The 25,030-nt window shown below is 35.2% G+C and overlaps 1 protein-coding gene and 1 long non-coding RNA gene across 18 annotated transcripts; one reads left to right on the forward strand and one right to left on the reverse strand.

The window, feature by feature from the left end:
• Positions 1–719: 719 nt before the first annotated feature.
• On the reverse strand, positions 720–23,956 carry sla2b (Src like adaptor 2b). Of its 17 annotated transcripts, none has more exons than XM_087306067.2 (10): positions 23,684–23,956; positions 22,907–23,009; positions 17,770–18,053; positions 12,252–12,388; positions 10,753–10,852; positions 10,580–10,666; positions 8,370–8,473; positions 4,483–4,632; positions 2,054–2,183; positions 720–1,238 (listed from the first exon to the last, which is right to left on the reverse strand). In XM_087306067.2, the coding sequence occupies exons 4-10, from the start codon at positions 12,340–12,342 to the stop codon at positions 1,106–1,108; spliced, it is 795 nt and encodes a 264-aa protein (XP_087162193.1). In that variant the 5' UTR covers positions 12,343–12,388; positions 17,770–18,053; positions 22,907–23,009; positions 23,684–23,956; the 3' UTR covers positions 720–1,105.
• On the forward strand, positions 1,328–7,118 carry LOC141380593 (uncharacterized). The gene is made up of 3 exons (XR_015523351.1): positions 1,328–3,110; positions 3,655–5,018; positions 6,106–7,118. It is a non-coding gene; the product is annotated as an uncharacterized LOC141380593 (long non-coding RNA).
• Positions 23,957–25,030: the final 1,074 nt, after the last annotated feature.

Raw genomic sequence — 25,030 nt, forward strand, 5'->3', positions numbered from 1 at the left:
GTCAGTGTCAGGTGAACGAACGACTCATTTGAAGACCTGTCAGAAGAGCTGAGCAGAGCTGATCATAAATAAAACAGCAGATGTGTGCAAAATGAAGCATTGTATTGAGACAATGTTGTAGCATTGCATTGTATAGTAGTGTTTTAGTTATGACTTGTATGTAGTAGTGCGATTAACGTTTGGGCTAGTTGTAGATGTTTAGAAGCATCGTAACATTTTAATGTTAATTTGAATGAAAGTGAAAGTGAGAAACTGCAGTTAAAGTCAAAAAATTAAAAGCCTGAAATTACATGAAACTCTAGAGGAAACATGAATAGCAATCACGTTGAGTTATTAGCTATAACATGTAAAACAGAATCATGGAAGAAACTTTCAAAAGTAACTTGTGCTATTGCCTTATGTATAGTTTTAATCAGATTAAGGCAAATTCTTTGATTATTGATATCCATATAAAGTCACTGATTCACTCTCCAGTGGTTACTAACCTCTGAGTTTGTTACTTGTGTTGAACACAAAAAGTAGATGTTTCGAAGAACGTTAGGTATATGTAACCATTGACTTCCATAGTAGGACATACAACTATGAAACTATGAAAATCAATGGTTACATGTTTCTAACATTCCACAAAACAAAACTGGTTTGACTTTTGCTTGAACTATCCCTTTAATACTACTCAAACCTCGTATATCCAGAGAAACTCATCAATTTCAAAAAGTCACTTGATATTTGAAAACTGTACATTTATTTACAAACAAATATTCCAAGTTATAAATACATTCTTTTTTCCAATTGAAGTGATACATCGACCAATATCTCCTTGATACTGTAAGTACAGCTCCTCTGGTCTTCCAGTGACATGCCGCCTCATGTAAATGCGTCACAAGTGTGTGTAAGTGGATGCGCCACCTCCATCTGTTCCTCCACCCACACACACACTCCTCTGTGGCTCTTTCAGGACGAGTCTCACATCTGACATCTCCAGCACCCACTCTGGAAGAACAGTAATGAGTCAGGGAAAACTTCATCCGACGCCCAAACCGCTTCTGCACTCATCTTCTAAGAAACAGACGAGCGAAAGTCCTTTATACGCTCGCTCTTTCTCCTGTCACGTCTCCCAGAGCTGACAGCAGTCCTCGCATTTCTCCGTCATGTAGAGGTATGAATTGATGGCTTCCTTCAGGCCCTCGCTCACCAGAGAATCCTCAGCTCCTTCTTTAGTCTGACTGAAGATCATGGAGCTGCACAGAGAGATTTGAAGGAGCTTTAATATGAGAGCGCCAGTGCAACATTAGGGGTTTAATTGTGAATTCACTTTTGAAACATTCCATTTTTTTTTTTATTCTTGTTTGATGAGTGCCTTAGAGTTCAAAAGTTGAGTCTAAATGTTTTTAATCTATTCAGCTAATCTCCAGGTTTGGAGGGAGAGCTCTTAGCTTAGCGTAAATAATTGAATTAGATTAGACCGTTAGCATCTTTCTTAAAAATAAAGTTCTGATAGTTACCCTATTAAAGCGTGACTTCTGTAGTTACATTGTGTACTAAGACTGACGAATAATAAAATGTATCAGAACTATACTAATTCTGGTGTAATTTGCTGCTGTACCATGGCTGCAGCAGGCGCCATGGTAACTAGGTAACAACATTGTATATTATCATGCCTGGCACTATTTTCAGGTGCTGCATATTACATCTGCGGCAGTCATGGTATAGCAGCAATGTACGGAAGAGTAAAGCCTTAAATATGAAAAAGCTTGAAACATTTTTGAGATGCTAATGCTCTAATTCGATTGCATGATTTATGCTAAGCTAAGCTGAAAGTGCTACCACCAGAGCTGTAGAGAGTTTTTTATATTTAGTAAATGTTTCAAATGTAGTTTATCAGACTCATTTGAGCACATATATTAATTACAGTATGTACATTTTTAGTATTTACTTTTAGTCTGGAGTTTCCATTCAGCATTATTTTATGCACATTAGGCTAAAATGTGCACAAAAATCTGTTCATGGATACATGGCTATTTTGGAAACTTGTATTGTGGCGTGTTTGACGCACCTGTCAACATCTTTCCAGTTGATAGTTGGCCTTTTCACCGCAACCGGAGGAGCGCCATTGACCACAGGGACATTGTTGGATCCGATGATGAAGCACGGCTCTCCGAGAGTACAGCACAACCCGTCCGATACTTCTGAAGGACAGTTCACTATTACATTCCAGCCACAACACACACATACTTTGCTACTGAAACTCATGCTTAAAGAGATAGTTCACCTAAACATAAATCCTGTCACCATTTACTCACCCTCAACTTGTTTCAAAGATGTTTGGAATTAAACAAAATAGAAGATATTTGAGGAAAATGTTAGAAATGGCCATTGACTTGCATAGTATTTGTTCTTCCTACTATGGAAGTCAATGAGTACTGGCTTCCAACATTCTTCAGAATACCTTTTGTGTTCAACAGAGGACATAAACTCAAAGGTTTGGGAAACACTTGAGGGAGAGTAAAAAGATGGGCCATTTCCTCTATCCAGTGGTGAATGAAATTAATCAATGACTAAGGTCAAAATACAGATACTGTGCTCTAGTCCACTATTAAACCTGTAAACGCATGAACTTTCCTTCACTTGTTCCCTCGAGGAAGTCTCCAGTACCATTTTGACGATCACTTGATTTTAGGTAAGTCTTTAGCTAGTCTGCTTTAAATGTCCACTCTAGCAGCTATGTCCAAGAATGGAACGTGATTGTGACATAACAACGGTGAAGTTTCCTAGTGCTCAAGGGTTTAGGGCATTCTAATTGTTTGACGTAATCAACACTGTACATCTGAGGGAACAAGACCTAAGGAAGTTAGCCTAAAGGGCATACAAATTGGACTAATGCAGCCCTGCTCTATCCGAATCTTCACTTAAATCAGTAAATCGTTAAACTGAAGACTCACTCCAACTGAATTAATTGAATCAGTGAGTCATTATTTCTCTATGAAGAATTAATGAAGACTCTCAGAAGACTCACTCTGATTGGATTATTTTAATCTGTATACCATTAACTGGGGTGAAGACTGATGGTTTACCAGATTGATTAAATCACTGAGCCATTAACTGGTTTGAAGGCTCAAGCTGCGTCCCAAATGGCACACTATACACTATGCACTCATGCACTATGTACTTATGCACTTACACACTCAACAGGATAGTATATGTATGTAGTGCTGTCCCAAATGGCACACTAATGTTTTTTTACTAAGCGGAAATTCAAACCGTTTCCCTGATGACGTTTGACTGTTGCCAAATCAGTGAAATAAACGACTGAATTATCAAGTAATACCTGCCGTGAGTATTGCCGCATTCACCATCCGGAGGCGCTATAATTACTCTCGTAGGAGAATTTTGCTTTCACTATCCAAAATAAATAAAGTTATTCAACATGTGCGTCCGATCGCTCCGCCCCTTCCGCTACGTAAGCAAACCTGCGGTCGTTGAGTGCGTGAAGTGTCCATCATTACACACTTCGTTTTAGCGGCTGAATGAGTGCATCATCCGGGTAATTAAAGTGCACTTATTATTTTGAGAGTTTTCAATGTGAACACACTACTTACACTATTTATACTACAAAATGGCGTAAAATAGTGCATAAGTATGCGATTTGGGACGCAGCTTCACTCTTACTATGTTGATAGAATCAGTGAGTCGTTAACTGGAGTGAAGAGTCGCTTTTACTAGAATTAAATCAGTGAGTCATTAACTGGAAGACTCACTCTGAATAGGATTACTTTTATCTGTAAACCATTAACTGGAGTGAAGACTCGCTAATACCAAATTGAGTAAATCAGTGTGTCATTAACTGGAACACTCAATCTTACCAAATTGATTGAATCAGTGAGTCATTAACTGGAAGACTCACTCTGATTTGGATTACTTTTATCTGTATTCCATTAACTGGAGTGAAGACTCACTCTCATCAAATTGATTGAATCAGTAAGTCATATACTGGAAGACTCGCTCTTACTGAATAGATTGAATCAGTGAGTCATTAACTGGAGTGAAGACTCGCTCCTACCAAATTGATTGAATCAGTGAGTCATTAACTGGAAGACTAACTCTTACCAAATAGATTGAATCGGGGAGTCATTAACTGGAGTGAAGACTCGTTCTTACCGAATTGATTGAATCATTGAATCATTAACTAGAAGACTAACTTTGGTTGAATTATTTTAATCTGTATATCATTAACTTGAGTGGAGACTAGTTCCAACCATATTAATTGAATCAGTGAGTCATTAACTGGAAGACTCGTCATCATTCAGACCAAATCATCTGTATCAGCGAGCTGCTAACTGAAGATTCACTGAGTTTTATCTGAGCTAAAGTAAAATACTTTGTCACTGTCCACCACTGGTATTGCGTTATATCAGTGTCATGCACACATCCAGCAATGACCCAGGCAATAAGTGTCAATGAAGTGTGTGTTAGTGTGTACTGTACCTGAATAGTGCGCGATCATGTCTGAGAGGGTCCTGAAGGTGAGTCCAGGAGAGATGTAGAACCAGCCGTTGTCGATACAGCTGATACGGTAGTGTTTGACAGATGCACGCTCCTGTGAGCCGCTTTTGCGCACTGACAGAGTGTAGTTACCTAGAGAGGGAAAATAAAGACAAATGTTGCTAGAGTATTCTAGGTGGTTGCTTTCCAGTTGTTGATGTGTTCAGGATGGTATTCAACATGTTGCTATGCTGTTCTTAAGGTGTTCTGGGTGAATGCTTTGAGAATGTATTCAGAATGGTATTTAATACATAGATGTGCAGTTTCTAGTGTGTTCTGGGTGGTTGGTATGCAGCTGATAATGTATTAAGAATGTTACGTTTCTCTATATTGTTGTGGCTGGTTTCTATGCTGTTTTCGAGGCAATCAATATGTTAGTTAACAAGTTGCTAGGATGATCTGGATGTTGCTGTGCTTTTCCTATGGTATTCAGAATGCTATTTTGCCAGCGCATGTTGTTATTCTCTAAGCGAACAGGGGTCCGTTCTTCGTACGTGGATTACTCAGTTAGCTGGATTTGGATATTGACGATTTGACACGATCCAGGATCGTTTCGTTCTTCAAAGCTGATCCGAGAGTTGTTGTCATAGCAACAGTTCTGCCAGGTTAAACCTGATCGGGAGCAGGTTCAATTTATATAAACAGGATTAGATCGGCTCAGTTCAAGCAAATGTAATACAGAAAGTATGTTCTCAATTCTGATATTTTCTTACATTAGTAGTTATATACACTTGGGAAAAGAGTAAATACTTTTAAAACTATATATATATATATATATATATATATATATATATATATATATATATATATATATATATATATATATAACTATAAGTTATAGTTATTCATAAAATAAATAAAGTTATATATATTAATAAAACTTATGCAATCTGCACTCTCGAAATGAAAGTACAAAGCCTTCCACCTGGTGGTGCACAGAGAAAACTTTTTGATATGAACTTTTTAGATCGCTTAGTACAAATTGTGTATAATAAACATATGTGAAATTTTTAAAGCAATAATACATTTATGCAGTCATGAACATGTTTTGATAGTTAATATGTCAGTGATTTGATGCTTCACAATAGTTGCAGACACCTTTACCAATATCAAAATGCTTTTGTAAACAACCAGTTATTCTTTACACCGATTAAAAAACGGCTACTAAAATAAAGAAAATCTTTTCTAAATGTAGAACTAAATAGGCATTGATATGCATTAAAATACATGATAAATACTCTTGCGTGTCATATTTAACAAGCCGTTTACTGCTAATTGGACGTAATTTTGCTCACATGGATGATTGAATATTAATCAGATGATGTCATTACGCTGCTGTGACGTCAGCCAATCGTTGCATTGCTGATCATGATTTCGAGGATCGATAGATCTGTCCTTCACAACACACACAGCGATCTCAGATCAGTTTATCCAGACATTCTAATCTAATTCGCGAACTTGTTTGAAGAACCAAATTAGCGAGAGATCAGTTAACAAGATTAAAAGATCCAGGAACTGCCAAATCATCTTAGATTATTTAAGCGAGGTACGAAGAACAGACCCCAGGTAATCTCAGCAAGTTAATCCACTAAAAACAGTTTGTTTTGGTAATCTTTAATCAAAATTTGCTTTCGTGTTTGAAGTGGTGGTGCTTTACTGTTGCTGTCATTTTGACAACTTCAGACACAATATACTTAACCACGCCCCTTTTACAATTAGTTTGTTATGAGGCAATGATGATTTAAAATGTAAGCCCCGCCCCCTACTCAATATAAATTTTTTGTTGGAAATCGTCATAATGAAATAAACGCCTCAGCAACTTTTAGTTCACGTGGACTTAAAGAATAGTAGTAAACATGTTGCAATTAAGGTGCCATGGTGATCAGGGGTCCATTCTTCGTACCTCGCTTAAATGATCTAAGATGATTTGGCAGATCCCGGATCTTTTAATCTTGATAACTGATCTCTGGCTAATTTGGTTCTTCAAACGAGTTCATGAATCAGATTAAAATGGATGAACTGATCTGAGATTGCTGCATGTGTTGTAAAGAACAGATTTATCGATCTTTAAAATCATGATCAGCAATGCAATGATTGGCTGACAGCACAGCAGGGTAATGACATCATCTGATTAATATTCAATTATCCATGAGAGCAAAATTACATCAAATTCATAAGAAAACAGTTTGTTAAATATGATAAGCATGAACTTTCCACCTTTGTTGTGGGCTGCAGGCTTTACACTTTCATGTGGCAAAAGTATTTAGCAAATTAATTAGGTTTACAGTTAGAGTGGATTTTCTTTATTATAGTAACCATGACAGTATTATAGTAGCAGGTTTCTTAATCGGTGTAAAGAATCACTGGATGTATACAAAAGCATTTTGATATTGGTAAAGGTGTCTGCAACTTTAGTAAAACATCAAAACACTGTCATACTAGCTGTCAAAACATGTTCACGACTGCATAAATGTATTATTGTCTTAAAATGAAGTCACATATTGTGCATGTCTATTATCAAACACAAATTGTACTAAAGCGATCTAAAAAGTTCATATCAATAAATGTTCTCATTGAACCACCAGGTGTTAGTACTTTTATTTTTGAGTGCAGATTGCATACGTTATATCAATATATATATTTTTAACATTATATATAGTTAAAAATGTATTTACTATATTTCCCATGTGTATAAAACTACTACTGTAGGAAAATATCAGCATTTGTTACATACTCATATGTGTAATCAGTATTCCCTTTGCTTAAACGGACACAATCTAATTCGGTTTATATGAAATGAACCTGCTCTCCAGCAGGTTTGAGCTACCAGAACTGTTGCTATGACAACAACTCTCGGATCAGATTTGAAGAACGAAATGATCCTGAAGTGTCAAATCGTCAATAAACAAATCCAGCTAACTGAGTAATCCACAGACAAAGAACGGACCCCTGGGTGATGTTAGTCAGCATAAAACAAAAAAATAAGCCCACCCATGACTTTTGGATGAAAATTGGATTAAAAATTAAAAATAGTTAATTAAACTGTAGGTAAATACCACATTTGTGTATTAACAAACATTTCTGTATCAATAAGTATTGTTAAAAAATAAAACATATGAAGTGAGGGTGTGTGAATTGAGTGTGTTTACACCAAACACTCCAAAAAGAGAAAGTACATTTTAAATATTAAGAAGACACAACGTGTTAACAACTTTATCTAGGTTTCAATGCAGGATGATAAAACAACCTTAAATAATTCATAGATCAGTGGTTTCCAAAGTGGGGGTCAGGACAACGAGGGGAGGTCAATTGATGATTTCCAAAAATGTTATTCAGTTTATTAAACTATTAGAATGACCATATTTTAATATTTTATCTATAACCTACAGAAGAAAAATATAGCTTGAAATAGTTATGTTAAAAACAATGTGCTAATAAAAAGCCATCAGCCTTTCCATTTTTTGCGAGCCCTGAGGTGATTATGTTAAATTAAAGAGACAGTACGTTGATTTTATAGCACCATGTTAAACTTTAGCACCTTTATGGCCCTGACGTACATTAAAAGTAAATAAAGGGCCACAACTGAACATAGAGGAGGGTCTGCGAGTGATTTTTCAAAATTAATTGATTAGTAGACTTTTGGTATGTGTGCTCCGTTGTGTGCAAAGTTTATATTTAGAACTACCTCAGAGGATATTTGGGGTCAAGAGTCACTGGCATTGTTATTTTGGGGGTCGTGGGCTGAAGATTGTGGGAACCCCTGCACTAGATGACAGAGTATAGTTCATAGAAAAAGTGCAAAGTGTCTTGTGTCATCTGTGTATCAGTACCTGGAAAGGTCTCGCTCTCTCTGATGAGGAAAGAGCCGGGCTGATTATGAGGGAGCATCAGCAGTTCCTCCGATTTCCGTTTGCTGAGACCCACAAACTGCCACCTGCATGAACACACACACATGTGAGTGACGTGTATGAGAACAAAACCGAAGCAGAGGAAAAAGCAGTAGGCAGAGTACTCTGTAAGAGGGTCACGGTGTGTCCTCACTGTAGTACAACAGCTGAGCCCACTCAGAAAAACTACAGCTGACATCAGCAGAGCACCCCTGGGGGAATCATGATGTCACCCACACCATCAGCCAGACCACCCATAGTGTGATGTCATAATGTATGCACACAGTCAAGCAAGCCACTCTTCTCGCATGTGACGACTCCATTTCAGATTATGGTTCGCACGAAAGTCCCTTCGAGGCAAGTCATTTGACTCAGCGGCCATCTTTGAAACACCTCGCATGCATGTAAACGCAGCTGCTATCTCTTTGAATGAAGAAACATCAAATTCTGCTTGACTGTTTGGCTGGCCTATTTCAATTTTAGATTTGGAATCACCAATGAAATTTAAGAATAACTGGCTAATGAATTTAGTTTCTAAATGTAAATGGATCAGATCAAAAACACATTAGGTTGCACAACCTAATGTGCATTCACACCTAATTGGAACAAGACCATGAAAACCAACATCTATGTTAAACGGCTTTGACACAATCTATATCAGAGGTCACCAATCTCGTTCAACTCGCCTCAACACACCTGCCTCAGTGTTTCAAGTAAACCAAGTAAGACTGATTAGCTTGTTCAGGTGTCTTTGATTAGGGTTGGAGCTAAAATCTACAGGACACAGGACCTCCAAGAACGAAATTGGTGATCCCTGATCTACATTGTAAAGGCGCTATAGAAATAAACATGAGTTGAATAATTTATAGAGGATACGATCAGATGGCATTCGGTCAATAAAACTATGTGATTACTTTAAGAATGAATATCTGACACAATATCATCCTTTGAAAAACGCTGCGTTCGATCACACTAAAAGTCTTCTGAAGTAATTTACAACGTATTTCTGACTTCAAATCTTCTTTCAAAATGACAGAGGCTTCTTTGTTTACAGGTTTGCCGTCATGTGATTTGCGTTTGAATGACGGAGGCGGGAATTCGTTTAAAACACTGAGGTCAGACTGGGAAAGACTGTATGTGTGGCATTCGTTTAAAACAGATTGCAAAACCAGAGAACATTTGTTTTTAAATGTAGTTGGTTTGTATAAAAGTAGAGGTTTCCAGGTTGATATCTATATATTTCCCATGTCTGTGAGGCAAGTATTCAGTACAATTGTCAACCCCAGAGGGTTCATAACAATGAAGCTGCAGAAACGGTCATAAAATCACACATCTCTATTGAGCCTCTCTGTCAAAGAATCGTTTCACTTTGAGTCTATATCAATGAAAGATTGGCTCCTTTACTAGAAGGCGGGGCTTCCTTCACTATTATATGAGTGACACTCTTGTGGTATAATCCATAAACATACTGAAAACTGAGAGAGAGGTATGTTGTCTTTGTGCGTTATAATCATAAAAATGATGTAAATAAGTTTAAAATAAAGTAAACGTAACTTAATAATCCTGATTTTTTTTTTTTTGCATACCATAGTGTTTCTCAACCACGTCATGGAGGATCCCCAGCACTGTATGTTTTAGATGTCTCCTTTGTCTCACCCATTACAGGTCTTTCAGTCTCTGCTAATGAGCTGATGACCTCAATCAGGTGTGTTTGGTTAAGGAGACATAGAAAATGTGCAGAGCTGGTGGTTCTCCAGGAACATGGTTGAGAAACTCTGCAGTACAATAATGTTTCATACGCAACTCTAATGTCACTGCGCAGAAAGTTATTCAGGTTTCCGAAAGTAACTTGTCAATTGTAATAAGTGGTCTTTTAATGTTTGACTGTATATTTGAAGCTTGTTTGTTTAATTTCTGTTAATTTTAAGTCAGTTTGTTGTGGTTTTGGACATTTGTTCTGGGACTAAATAACATTAGTTAAATGATTAGCTAGCATCGAGGAGAATGAAACCCTCGTTTCCAATTTTTAGAGACACTTCATTTTATTTTTTTATTAAAATCCCTAATCAGAAGTAACTCCCATAATTCACGCAAAGCATAGACGTGTAGGAATGATCTGGAAAGAGCACAACAGTCTGATTGTGATTACTCACCTGTTGTAGAGTTTGGCGGTGTAGTTGCTGGGGATGTAGCTCTCGTTTCCTGTGGCTGATGAGCTGACTTTAAACCACTCTCCCTCACTGTAACACACACACACACACACGTTATATTATCAGACGTATAACCCTGATCAGACTCATGTTGTGTTGTGTATCAGTGCTCTTACTCTGACAGAATGTTGAGGCGTTCTCCGACTCTAATGGCGCAGTCGCCCGGACCTCTGGATGGATAGTCATACAGAGACACCAGCACATATCTGATACTTTCTACACACAAACACACACACACACATACACACACACAACTTCAGTCAGTCATATTAGCTATTGGTATCTCAACATTTATTTAAGATAAAGATTACACAGACAATTGGTAACCCCATAACTAACATTAACTCATGGAAGATGATGCATTTACTAACATCAACAATACATTTACACAGTATTAATTATTCTTTGTTGATGTTCGGTAACGGAAGTAAAGTGGTTCATAGTTTGTTCTTGTTAACTGAGTGCATTCACTAATGTTACATGTAAACAGTTGATGTCTGATTATTAATAAAGTAAATACATGAACTCATTATTTAAAGTTACCTGTACATTGACTGTAGACATAATAGTTTAACATCATATTTGACACAATTTTACTGCAAACATCTATGAGGTTTGTGACTAAAAAGTGTGTTTTATCATTTTAATCTATTTGATAGAGGTCAAATGCAAGTATTCAGTGTGTAATCACATAAATTCATTTTTATTTTATTTTTGGGGATTTTATGGTGGAAAACAGTAAACAAGGTAAGTTTCTTACATGGGACACCCATGTCAATTGGATCTATTAAAAAACTCCATTATAGGCTTTATTTTTTGCGTGGATTATGGTTTTTATGGTGTTAATTAAACAAATCTTGTATCTTTTTCATCAGTCTGTATTGTGAGAGTGTTATCAGGTATGGTGTATCCACATGGTATGCCAATCTTTCTGTAAATTTGAAATCAAAACTATCAGATTTGCCATAAAGCTTATAGGACTAAAAATCTTTACCAGCACTTAGACTATAGATACGAGCAATGCACTGTAAATGAAGCGAAAATAATTTTGAGCGATCTGTCTCATGTACTCTTCCCATGGTATGATCTCTTACCCTCAGTCAGAAGACACGGAATGTCTCAATGCAAGTGGAGTAGGCTCAAAACTCCCTTATTCCAGTGTCAGTTAGACTTGTTGAACACTAATCAGTAATGCATATGTTTATGTGTGTTTTCTGTGTATGTTTTTCATTTTTTACTGTGTCAGGCTATGCTGAAAAACTCACGAGTCCACAAAAAAATCCCCCCTGCATTCATTTATTTGTTCATTCATTTCATGTTTGTTAAAAGCTTGTCGTTTTGTTCTGATTTTAGACATTGCACATGTACTTTCTACATCCACTGCATTTTTTCCAACTGTAAGGTAAAATGTTACCAATTTCCAACATTCTTCAAAATATCTTCTTTTGTGTTCAACAGAAAAAAAACCACTAAAATAAGTAGAGTAAATCGCAACTAAATATTTATTTTTGGGGCGAAGACCCACTGAATGCTTTCGTAGTAAAACCATACCGTATGTTCTCTTACAGCAGCTTTTCTGTTGTTCATGTATAAAGTGATGCGTGTCTGTACTCACCCATGGTCAGCGGGCCGTTGCTGTCCTCTGTGTCCAACAGGACAGCATGGGCATTGGATCCACGCCGGTCTTTACTGGGCCGACTGCCCATACTGATCTACAGTGTTTACCTGCACAGAGATGATGGGGACCACAATCTGAAGGCAGAAGAGAGAGACAACAAATTAATAAATAAACAAATAAATGAATTAATAACAAAATATTACAGTTAAATGGATTAACAAATAAATACATTGAAATAAATAAACAAATGTAAATAAACTTTAAAACGAATAAATTAATACAAATTAAACAATAAACAGTTTTAATAAATATATACTATTTAATTAAAAAAAATAAAATTAATAAATAGACATTTAATTACCCTAATAATTAAAAACAATCTGAAGGCAGAAGAGAGAGAACAAAGAAACAAATAAATGAATTAATAAATAGAATATTACATTTTAATGAATTAAAGTTAATTAAGTTAAGAAATAAATTAAAACAAATAAACAAATGTAAAGAAAACAAAAATATACAAATTAATAAAAACATTTAACAACAAATATTTTTATAAATAAACAATTTAAATAAAACACATTTAAAAATAAATAAAATTAAATGACCAATTGACCTAATAAAAAACAATCTGAAGGCAGAAGAGAGAACAAACAAATGAATTAACAAATAAAATATTACATTCAAATAAAAAAAAATTCAAATAAAATAAAGATTAAAATAAATGAATACAATGAAACAAATAAAATTTTAATAAATAAATATAAACATGTAATTAAAATACCATAATTTGAAAGAAGAGAGCCAGAGAGAACAAACAAACCAATGACTAAACAAATGAAATAATAGAAAATGACATTTAAATACATTCAAATTAAATAACTCAAATACAATATTTAAATATATTAAATATATAAATAAATAAACCAACATAAAAAAACATTAATAAACAAGCAAAATAAATAAATACAAACTTTATTATATTGAACTGAACCTGAAAATAAACAAATAAATAAAGTAATAAGAGATTTAATAAATTAAAATAAAATACATATACATAAATAAATTAAATTAAATCTGATGTTCGTGAGTTATCAAGCCATGGCTTCTTTATGCAACTCTTTGAACAAAGTGGCAGGATGTCGATAAACCACTTGTGTACTAAGATGAAAACTTTCCATCCACACTTTCATTATCACAGACATGGCCCAAAAAAAAAAAAGAAGAAGAAATGGGGTGGCCGATCTAAAAATAGATCTGCTTTAATGCTGAGAACATTCTGCTGTTTTTAGTCACAATCAGTTACATCACAGTTTTATAGGCCCTGTTTAAGTAAACAACATTTGCATGAAACATTCTGCTCAAACATGTGTTAAACATTTTTTAACAACTCATCTCTAATATCTGATCTATTTTATCTTTGCCATGATGACAGCAATATTTTTTATTTGGACTATTAATTCTGACCCTTTTGATTTTTTTCTTTCTTAAATATTTGAAAATATAATAGTAATTCTGCAGAGGGGGTAATAGTTCTGACTGTATTTTGCTTTTTTTTCTGAGCCAGTTGTAATTACTATTGTAATAAATAATAAGATAAATAATAAATGAATCAAACAAATGTTTAAATTAATCTTTTAATGTCTGGTAAATTTAGAATTTTTTAATTAATTAAATAAATTTAATAAATGCTTAGTTAAATCTTCTTTTTTCCTGAACCAGTATATTTTTTTATAAAATAAAAAGGAAAAATGTATCAACATATTAAACGATGCACATAAAAACTAATTACCTGTTTTTTTCTAGTCTTTATACTTTTATCACAATCTTTCAAATATACCCATTTTTCACCAAAAGGTTATAATTTTTGGAAATATGACATTTTATAATATATATTTTAATATGTAAAAGACAAAATACCTGTTGCTTTATTTCTAAATAAATATATTTTGCAGAATGACAATAGCTACGTTTCTATCAACTATTTTTTGCACATTTTGGAGATGCACATTAAAAAATGGTTTGATGGAAACGCCAAGATGTGCATACATTTAGAAAATGTGCATTAAAAACGTACACGCACAACTGAGTGGGACAAACTTTTATTGGATAAGATAAGATTGGATAAGAAGCTTAAACTGCGATGGAAACACTTTTACTGAACCAAACACATGTTTATTGCGTGTATTCATAGTCTTCTGAGGTGCAAGTCATTCATTAAATGAACAGATTCACGCAGCTTCTCCTGCAGCAAATTCCATTTATACTGCTGATATTTGATGGCAGTTAATCAGGAAGTGACGATTTTGTTCACTTTTAACTCGTTCGCTTTTGACTCGTCAGATGGAAACGCTGCTTTATTCACATATCTTTTATGCGATAATCCAGTTTTGCGCATAAAATTAATTTGCTAATGTAACAACAATTTACAAAAAAATATAAATTATATATATATATATATATATATATATATATATATATATATATATATATATATATATATATATATAATTAATGCCTTGCCTTTGACTTAATCTTTAATCTTCCACTGCCTTCCCACAGCGTTGGTGTGAAAAACAATCACTGTAAAGCCTTTAAAAGACGTGATAACAAACACAAATGCTTTTCTCCCCTTGCGCTGATACTGTTGTATGTTATTACATAGTTTACTACATTGTAATGGAACTATAATTGAAGAGTTCAGATGCAAAAACTTAAGTGCCGTCTGAGATTTCCATCGAAAATAAATAATAAAAGTGATATTACTAAACATACACATAGGAGCCTGATAAAAATGCTCATTTTAGGGGAAAATTTCAGACGGCATTAAGAGTTTTTATGCATCTAAACTCTTCAATTCAATCCCTGCAAATAACGAACGCACAAAATGTCTCCGGTGTTATGATTTCAACATCCTCATGACCCGATAGCTATATTAGCACGCAATACTGAGCTCTGAGAGTAATATTTCTCCATATTGCAAAACAAAGGCACTGATGCTACAGCTATGTGGCATTACAGAGCAGATGGTCAACTGGTGGCACAGATGGGTCTCTCACTGGGTCATCAGGGCCACCAGGTCCAAATTACAGACCTCATACCCACCACACCACAACACAAATGTAACTGATTACATATGAAGACAGCTATCATGGAGTACAACATATACAGAACATTACAAAGAAAGCACATTGAATTAAACTTTAAATATGAAAGTAGAAAGCTGTTAACCCTTTGTCAGGCATAATAACCACCTGGCTGACCTTTTACTCATAGGTTATCATTATTAGTTTAATTGCGTATTACTATTTATCAGAGGGGTGCCAGTGTATTATTTAATACAAGATGTGGGCCAAAAAAGATTTTTTCAAGGTGTGCCCCTTAAAGGGTTCAAAGTAACATACGCATTCAAAAATAGATAATTTCTCAATTTTTTATGAATGTTTAACATCATATCTAGATTTTAGTCAAATATAAGAGCAAGGCTACTAACGTCCTGTTGTAGATAGGGCTTGTTATGGCTTTCTTTTAAGCCTAGAGGTTTTGTTTCAAATGTGCAACAAAGAGGACTAAAATGTTGGTAAATAATATTGAATTAGGGCAAAATGGTGGCCTCGGTGGTTGGCACTGTCGCCTCATGGCAAGAAGGTTCGAGCTCCAACTGCTGTGACACTATTCTGCTGAACACATTTCAATTCTCAGCCCTAAAATGAAGTCAGCAAAATGTTTAGAAAAATAATCAGCAGAATTTATTTAATAGAAATACAGGGACTTTAACAGAAACCGAATGTGAAACTGAGTGACTATAGTCTAAAGCAGAGATGGCCAAACTTGGTCCTGGAGGGCCGGTGTCCTGCATAGTTTAGTTCCAACTTCCTTCGATACACCTGCTTGAAGTTTCTACACTTTCAGATATAAAGGTACAAGAGCTGTCGCTGGGTTGGTACCTTTTCAAAAGATATACATTTGTGACAAACGGGTCCTTATTAATACCCCAAATGTACATATCAATACCTAAAAAGTACAAAAGTGTGAATTTTTAGGTACTAAGATATACCTTTGAGGTACCAATATGAACCCTTTAAGTACAAATATGTACATTTTGAAAAGACACCACCCCAGTGACAGCTCTTGATTTCTGAGAGTGTAGTATACCTAGAACGAACCTAATTAGCTGCTTCATGTGTGTCTAACTGGGATTGGAACTAAACTTTGCAGGACACCGGCCCTCCAATACCGAGTTTGGGCAACCCTGGCCTAAAGAAAGCTAAGTTTTAGAGGACATCAATCAAAGATAAAGATAAAAATCATTGCAAAAAATGATTGATCAATACTTTGAAACTTGAAACGATTATGTTGTTATCACACTGACAGACACAGATTTCAAAATGGCACACAAAGCCACACGTTTCTTTAAAACTCCCTTGAAGGAAGACTTCTGTGCAAGAGCAGCACGCTTTTCAAGACGATCCTGACTTTGATTCAAGGTTACAACTTTGAAGTTCAGAACTTCTCATGTTTACATGACACACACAGACATGTGTCCCCCTTTTTGTTTAGTAATTAGTTTATTATATAAAGTGTTCATTCCCAGTTTTCTCTCAACCAAAAATGTTTTGGAGGGGGGTTTGTGTGTAATTTTTATGGTACTGGTACCTTGTAAATGCAAGTAAATGCTTAAGAGTAAAAACAGAAATAAAAACAAAGATTATAATCCAAAATTAGAAAGACAAAAACAAATTTCTGAGTATACTGAAGACCAAATGTGACAAAACACCTCAGAACTTTGATGGAATCATACGTTCATTTTCCCAATAATAAAGTGACTGTGACTGTATTATTGGGATAAAAGTCTCATTTAAATTAATATTTCCTATTGGGTGCTATATGATACTATATTTGTGAATATACATTAGATTAGTCTGTACTAAAGAAAAATCTGGAGCTTATCTAACAAAATAACTTGCGATAGCGGTCTAACACAGAGTAGCCTAAATTTATATCTTAGAGACTTTATATATACATTTATAAATATATAAACAAACCTTTTTTTTTTAAAAGAGCAAAAATCAAGAGAAACAAAAAAAATACGACATTCAGTTGCAATTTTGAAGTTTGTATTTACTTTTTGCAATATTTTGCATTAATTTAAACATCATTGTTTCTGTTTCTAAAGATGTTTGGTGACTAAAATAATATTTTAATAAATAAATCCTTAAATACCTTTAATAAGTCTGTTTTGTTTAAATGCACCATAACACATTGCCTATATTCACTATGAAAAGGCTCAAATATTATTTTTTTTTAGGTCAAGTATATACAAATATTCAGCACACGATCTTTGAAACACTTAACATCAATTATCCACTGTAAAAAAAGCTGGGTTCCACACAATTCCTACTTGCTGTCGACACAAATCGATTAAGTTAACTTAAATCTTTTTACAAATTTAAGTAAACTAAACACAACTCAAGAATTGTGTTAAATCACATTTCACAAAACAAAGTATGGCACTCACATCATGGTCCTCAGAGTGGAATTGATGATAATCCTTTCTGCACGAGCAAACAGAGCTCCTCACATGCACATCTGAAAACTGAGATACTGAGAGCAATTTCACCCCCAAGGTTAGGGTTATGGTTAGCTGATGTTCTTAGACTGAGGTGAAGGATGATGTTGATGCTGCTGTGCTCTCTGTGTTTTAGCGTGCACGCTGGAGGCAGGCGGCTTTATTTACTGCACACTTGCAGTTTCCTGTGACGAACAGGTCTAACTGTCTCTCCTTTGCTGACGCACAGATGTCTGAAAGTGAGCGCAGGCAGAAAGGTGTTGTGAAAATGTTTTGAGGTCCTCTAATACACAACACAGATGTCAGCAGAGGGAAAGCTTTTGAATGTCATGATGTCAAGGGCTGATTGACGGCAAGAGAAGAGGCAGATTCAAAACAAAACAACCTGAAATTCCAAATCAAATGAGGTTTCCAAATGAATCAAGGAAGATCGCCATGGTAATAACTGCCATGGAAACTGAATGATCAGATTTGGATTCAGATACTCACCTGTTATAGATGCTAAACAAATAACGACAAATAATGAGCAGTCATTAATATTTTAAACCCTGTCTGGGAAAAACAAAACGATCACATTCTGAGACATGATGGATGCACAATTTTTAAAGCTGGGTTTTAGCACATTAATGCGGCTCTATCATACTTTTATGTTTTATTTTAAGGGTCAAAAATGCATCTCTCATAAAATTAAAATAAAAAAATATATACTTTTTGAAAGGCGGCATGGTGGCTCAGTGGTTGGCACTGTCGCCTCACAACAAGAAGGTCGCTGGTTCAAGTCCCGGTTTGGTCAGTTGGTATTTCTGTGTGGAGTTTGCATGTTCTCCCCGTGTTGGCGAGGGTTTCCTCTAGGTGCTCTGGTTTACTCCACAGTCCAAAGACATGCGAGTGAATTGAATACACTAAACTGGCTTTAGTGTATGAGTGTGTGTGTGTGTGAATCTGAGTGTGTATGGGTGTTTCCCAGAACTAAATTACAGCTGAAATGGAATCCCCTATGTAAAACATATGCTGGAATAGTCATTCCACTGTGGTGACCTCTGATAAGTCAGAGACTAAGCGGAAGAAAAAAAAAAAGAATAAAATTGGTTTGAGGGATTGCTCCCTCAGAGATCATAAAAACTAAAGATGGCAACTAAGGGCATAGATATAGCATGGACAGAGGGGACACGTTCCCAGCAATATCTGCCAACTAATAAAATGTCCCCACCAATAATTTAATAAACTTTGAATAAAAATTTTTTTTAACCTAGACATGCAGAAAGGGTTAAATCATGTTCTCTCTGAGTCGACCCTCCCCTCAAACACATATGAACATTGTGATTGGCTGCGCCTATCCCTGCCGTCATGTGAGAGGCTGTAGGTGCATTCAGATACAAGCAGCGAGTGCCAAAACAAGAATAAGGTGTGTGTGGAGTGACACACAACTGAGGAAGGCAGCGGCAAAATTTTTCCCTGAAGAGTCTAAGTCACATAAGCCCAAGATCGCTACTAAATGAGTCCATCACGATAACGGCGTTAATGCTCATGATTTTTCTCGCTTTAATGCACAGTCTAACGTTATAACAGACTGATACAGTCGGTGAATAATATGCCCTGAAAACTGCAGAATAAACAGCTACATGTAAAAGTATTTGACCCATGCCAGTTCTCTTAATCTCTCAGAGTAACTTGTTGACTGGCCAGCATTTCCTTAGTCAGAAGTTGACCATTTAAATAATAAGAAAAATTCAAACATAATAATAATAATAATAATAATCCAACTTTTGGTCTTTTAACCCCCCTGACTATTTAATTTAACTTAATACATTTTATGAAGTGAGTATTTTTTTTGTGTTCACCCGTCCCCACTCATGTAAAGTGCAAATATATGCCCTTGATGGCAACATATGCCTTGCTTTTATTATATCAGTTAAATTTCATATTCAACAATAAAACAGAATGTTGACAAATGATGTTGGCAGAACTAGTTGATCTACCCTTAAACTCCGTCATTAGCACGACACGAGGAGGACAGTTATGTTTGTTTTAATTTGGTTTGTGGTTAATTCTGAGATCTTATCGTTGTGGTGTATTTAGGCACAAGCTATTCAGTTCATATGCAAAAAAATAATTGATGACAGGCCGTTTTATAATTGTAAAATGAATGTGCTTCTGAGATGGTGATGCACCCATGACATGAAGCAAATAGTTAAATAGACTGGAGATGATTGTTCAGCTACTACAGTCACCACATCTAAATATATTATTCAGTTGTTATTTTTCCAAGACATTTTCAGGTTTTTCTCTTTAAATAGCTTCTGTGTGTAGTTTTGGATTGTTATGCAACTCATTTAAAGCCTTCTGTTTTTGTTTATTATAGTATGGCTCTATACACCAACACAATGGTGGATTTGAAATGAAATGAACAGGATGTGCTTTAACTGCAGACTGTCAGCTTTAATTTGAGGGTATTTACATCCAAATCAAGTGAAGGCTGTAGGAATTCCAACAGTTTGCATATATGCCTCCCACTTGTTAAGGGTCCAAAAGTAATTGGACAATTGGCTTCCAAGATGTTCCATGGCCAGGTGTGTGTAATTCCCTCATTATCCCAATTACAATGAGCAGATCAAAGGTCCAGAGTTCATTTCAAGTGTGCTATTTGCATTTGGAATCTGTTACTATCAACTCTCAACGGATCCAAAGAGCCGTCAAGCAATCCATCATTAGGCTAAAAAACAAAAACTCATTACGTGTGGCCAAAAAAACTGTTGGGAACATTTAAAAAGAAAAAAACGCACCATTGAGCTCAGCAACACCAAAAGATCCGGGAGACCACAGAAACATCTGTGGTGGACGACCAAATAATTATTTTCCTGGTGAAGAAAACCCCCTTCACAATATTTTGCCAGATCAAGAACACTCTCCAGGAGATAGGCGAACTGTATGTGTCAGAGTCAACAATCAAGAGAAGACTACAACAAGATGAATACAGAGGGTTCACCATTAATGTAAACCATTGGTGAGCCTCAAAAACATGAAGGCCTTCACAATGCTCGAACATCATCCTATAGACAGATGAGATCAAGATCAACTTGTACCAGAGTGATGGAAAGAGAAGAGTATGGAAGAAGAAAGGAACTGCTCATGATCCTAAGCAGTGAAGCATGGTGGTAGTAGTGGCGTTGGCATGTATGGCTGTCAATGAAACTGGTTCTCTTGTATTAATTGATGATGTGACTGCTGGCAAAAGCAGCAGGATTAATTCTGAAGTGTTTCATGCAATATTATCTGCTCATATTCAGCCAAATGCTTCAGAAATCATTGGACGACGCTTCACAGTGCAGATGGAGAATGACCCAAAGCATACTGCAAAAGCAAACAAAGAGTTTTTGAAGGGAATAAAGTGAAATATTATGAAAGGCCAAATCAGTCACCTGACCTAAATCCGATTAAGCATGCATTTCATATGCTGAAGACAAAACTGAAGGGGAAATGCCCCAAGAACAAGCAGGAACTGAAGACCATTGCTGTAGAGGCCTGGCAGAGCATCACCAGGAATGAAACAAGCGTCTGATGATGTCTATGCGTTCCAGACTTCAGGCTGTAATTCACTGCAAAGAATTTGCAACCAAGAATTACAAAGTGAAAGTTTGATTTATGATTATTATTCTTTACAAATTACTTTTGGACCCTTAACAAGTGGGAGGCACATCCGCAAACTGTTGTAATTGCAATAGCATTCACCTGATTTGAATGTTAATGCCCTCAAATTAAAGCTGACAGTCTGCAGTTAAAGCACATCTTGTTCGTTTCATTTTAAATTATTCATTTCAATCATCATTATTACTAATTTTATTATTAATGGTATTGGTAATAGAAGTAATAATTACTGGAGTATTAATTTAATTTGAAACTACAAGTTTAGATGTATATGCAATCAGTCATGTAAAGGCCTATACACTTAATAAATGACACAGCATTTCATTGTAATGTAAACCGTATTTTACTGTAGGACAGATATGTTACTGTATTTTAACTTGCAGTGTGAAAATTACTATATATATATATAAATATATATATATATATATATATATATATATATATATATATATATATATATATATATATATATATATGCTGTAATTGATTTATCGTAGGTTACTGGCGAATTGTTGCTAGTAAGTTACTGTAAATTCTACAGAAAAATATTAACAGTGTATCTACACACGATCACTTCATAGGTGCAAGAGTTTGTATGTATGAGCAATCATTTCATAGAAATGTTTAAGTAGCATTTGTGCAATAATTAGATGTATTTGATGTATTATATGAGTTTGCTTTTCATGTGTTTGTTGGTGTATAGAGTATTTTACAAGATTTTGCAGCTTCAGTGATTATATCAGGAGTTTATCATCAGTGTCTCATTTGCACCATATAAACTGAGCGTCACTTCATACTAAATGTTAATCGATGCTACTGAAGACGTTCCGATGTTTGTTGCCATGACAAACCCACTGAGATAATTATAGTGATAGTGGGATGACAGGTTACCAGAGTTCAACAAACATCAATTTCAAACCAGCAAATAAAAAAAATCTATAACAGTAAGCAAAAATGACATAAAAGCAGTATCTCTCCTATCAAGCACATGAGACGGGAAGACGACTGAGCACAGATCACTTATCGAATGTGGTCAATGTCTCAAGTGTGTTGTACCTCAGTTTCTATAAATAGCATCTAAATGTGTCATCTCTGACCACATATGTACAATCAATAAAAGCTGAAATCTTGAGTGTGAAGGGAAAGTTTTACAGCTGGCTGAGATGACAGAAAAAGCTTCACTGTCACATATAGTAGTGCATGTTATTACTAGCACATGAAGCAGTGTTTTCAAATCATATGGGTCACTTGAGACATTTTTTCTTGAGGTCCAATTATGGTGTTAGTCAAGGTTTTTAAAAACATTTCGTTTCACTTGACCATGACCAATTGTGGAAATGTCAGTCCTATGCAAGATTCAGTTTTATAATCACAAGCATATTGTACTTACAGTATGTAAACAGCTTACAATGGTAAAAAAAAAAAAAAAAAAAACACTCACCTCTGTTTATGATCGCCATAAATCACAAGCAGTCTGTAAAAATGTGTGGTTCAGAATTCCTCCAAGTGTGATATCACAAGCCAGGCCAATCACTGCTGACGCTCTGTTGTATTAGTGTAGATCAGTAAGCAGCACTGCATTCAACAAAGAAGCATTCCTATAAAGCTACTAAAAAAATTCAAAGAAGAGCCATGAGTTTGTTTCTTCTGTAATTTACACAATCAGAGAACGTAATTCTGTAAATCAGTGTTTCTCAACTATGTTCCAGAAGAACCACCAGCACTGCATGTTTTTGATTTGTCTCCTTTGTCTGATACATTCATTACAGGTCTTTCAGTTTCTGCTAATGCGCTGATGATCTGAATCAGGTGTGTTTGGTTAAGAAGATTGGTGGTTCTTCAGGAACGTGGTTGAGAGACACTGCTGTAAATTATGCTGCTTTCATTTTAACACTGATTTAATACAAACAATTTATTTTTCAAATGAGATATGTTTAGACATAACCAACTGGGTTTGGGAAACATTTGTGATATAACCTTCAGAAGAATATACTACATAATAAATACAATTATTATTTCACAATTAGTTTTATTAATAAGTATACATATTGTGGTCACACTAATTTGTAATTCCTGTAAACAACAAACCAATAACTAAGATTTTATGGCTGTAGAATGAGATCATACTTTAAGAGTACTAATGAATAGCCAATATCATAACAGAATGAAGATAATAAGCCAGTAGTTATTAGTGGGAATTGGTACTCAAACTATTCACCTTATTCTCCGCCGACGAGCGGGCGCTGCCATTTGAATCTTTTTGGCTTGAGACTTCCGGTCTCATTCACTTCCGTTCATTTTTTGACGTTAAAAACTGCTCATTACGCTGCTTGATGTTGCAATTTGATATTTTCTTAATATATTATTCTACTTGGTCTGTATAGTCATGCAAACATTTGTTTGTAGACCAAGTAGTTTGACCGTTTTCTGCCGTTTATTATTCCTAGTCATTTCTTCCACAGGCGACTGAATCGGAAGTTCTAAGACAATCGCGAAAACAGGCGCACTTCCGCATTTTAGAATAAGATCAATAGTTTACCCATATTTCTACACATCTATGGCTGTGTATGGATTGTGTGCATATATAAAATGCTTGAATTACCAAATAAATTACTTAGTTTATTCATTATACTTTATTTATAAATGAATTGATTACATTTTTATCATATCTTTTAACTGTATCTTGAATTTGGAAGAGGAGGGAGGGTTGAAAAAAAATACATTTGTTTTGGTAATAAAATAAAAGCTTACGACAACAACAAATGTAAAGTGTGTGTATTTTACAATTTGTTGACATATGGTTGCTGAAGCAATTTTAGTTTAACCCAGAAAATAATGTTTTATGAGTATATTCTAGTGAGGCTACTGCTCTGCCCTGATCCATCTCCTGATTATTCCACTCAGGGTTTACAGTGTTAAAGTCATTTTTTATTCTTTGTCAGTCAGTGACAAAATGCTTTCTTAATATTAGTTTCTTTATAAAATTGTTGTCCTTCATATATAGCCTATATATATATCCGACTAAAGTCATAACTGAACTAAACTGAAATGAAATTAAGACGTTGAGTATGCATGTATTAGAGGCATTAATTAAGTAAACACCGCGATCAATAAAAACAATCATGTAGAACTTTTCGGCATTTTTTCTGACAAGATCGACATATGCAGCTGTCAAGTAAAGGTCCGCACACGCACACCGCAAAGTTTTTTTTTTTTTTTTTCCATTTGGCATGCGTTATTAAATTGCACACCTGATTCAGATTCTTGCACACCTAAAAACACACCTGATTCAGATCATAAGCTTATTAGCAGAGACTAGAAGACCTGTAATGGATGTAAAAGACAAAGGAGACATCCAAAACATGCAGTGCTGGTGATCCTCCAGGAACGTGGTTGAGAAATACTGGTTTATGGTGCTGTTTTGGTGCGATGTTGCGGAAATAGAAATGGTTTCTACAATCATCTCTGTCACAGATGGTTAGGAAAAACACTTGTTAGCACATGTGGTATGACATGTAGTTAGACACTGTATTAGCAATTGTAAAATGATGTAATAATGACATCC

Source organism: Danio rerio, chromosome 23, assembly GCF_052040795.2.
Source record: "Danio rerio strain M-AB ecotype USA chromosome 23, GRCz13ab, whole genome shotgun sequence".
Lineage (NCBI taxonomy): Eukaryota > Metazoa > Chordata > Actinopteri > Cypriniformes > Danionidae > Danio > Danio rerio.

Excerpts from the sequence above, each read along its gene's own strand:
- sla2b (XM_087306064.2), bottom strand. The coding sequence starts at position 12,342 with ATGGGCAGTCGGCCCAGTAAAGACCGGCGTGGATCCAATGCCCATGCT. Across the intron at positions 4,633-8,369 it reads AGAGAGCGAGACCTTTCCAG|GTAACTACACTCTGTCAGTG; the intron begins GTACTGATACAC and ends TTCCCTCTCTAG. Across the intron at positions 2,187-4,482 it reads CATGATCGCGCACTATTCAG|AAGTATCGGACGGGTTGTGC; the intron begins GTACAGTACACA and ends ACTGTCCTTCAG.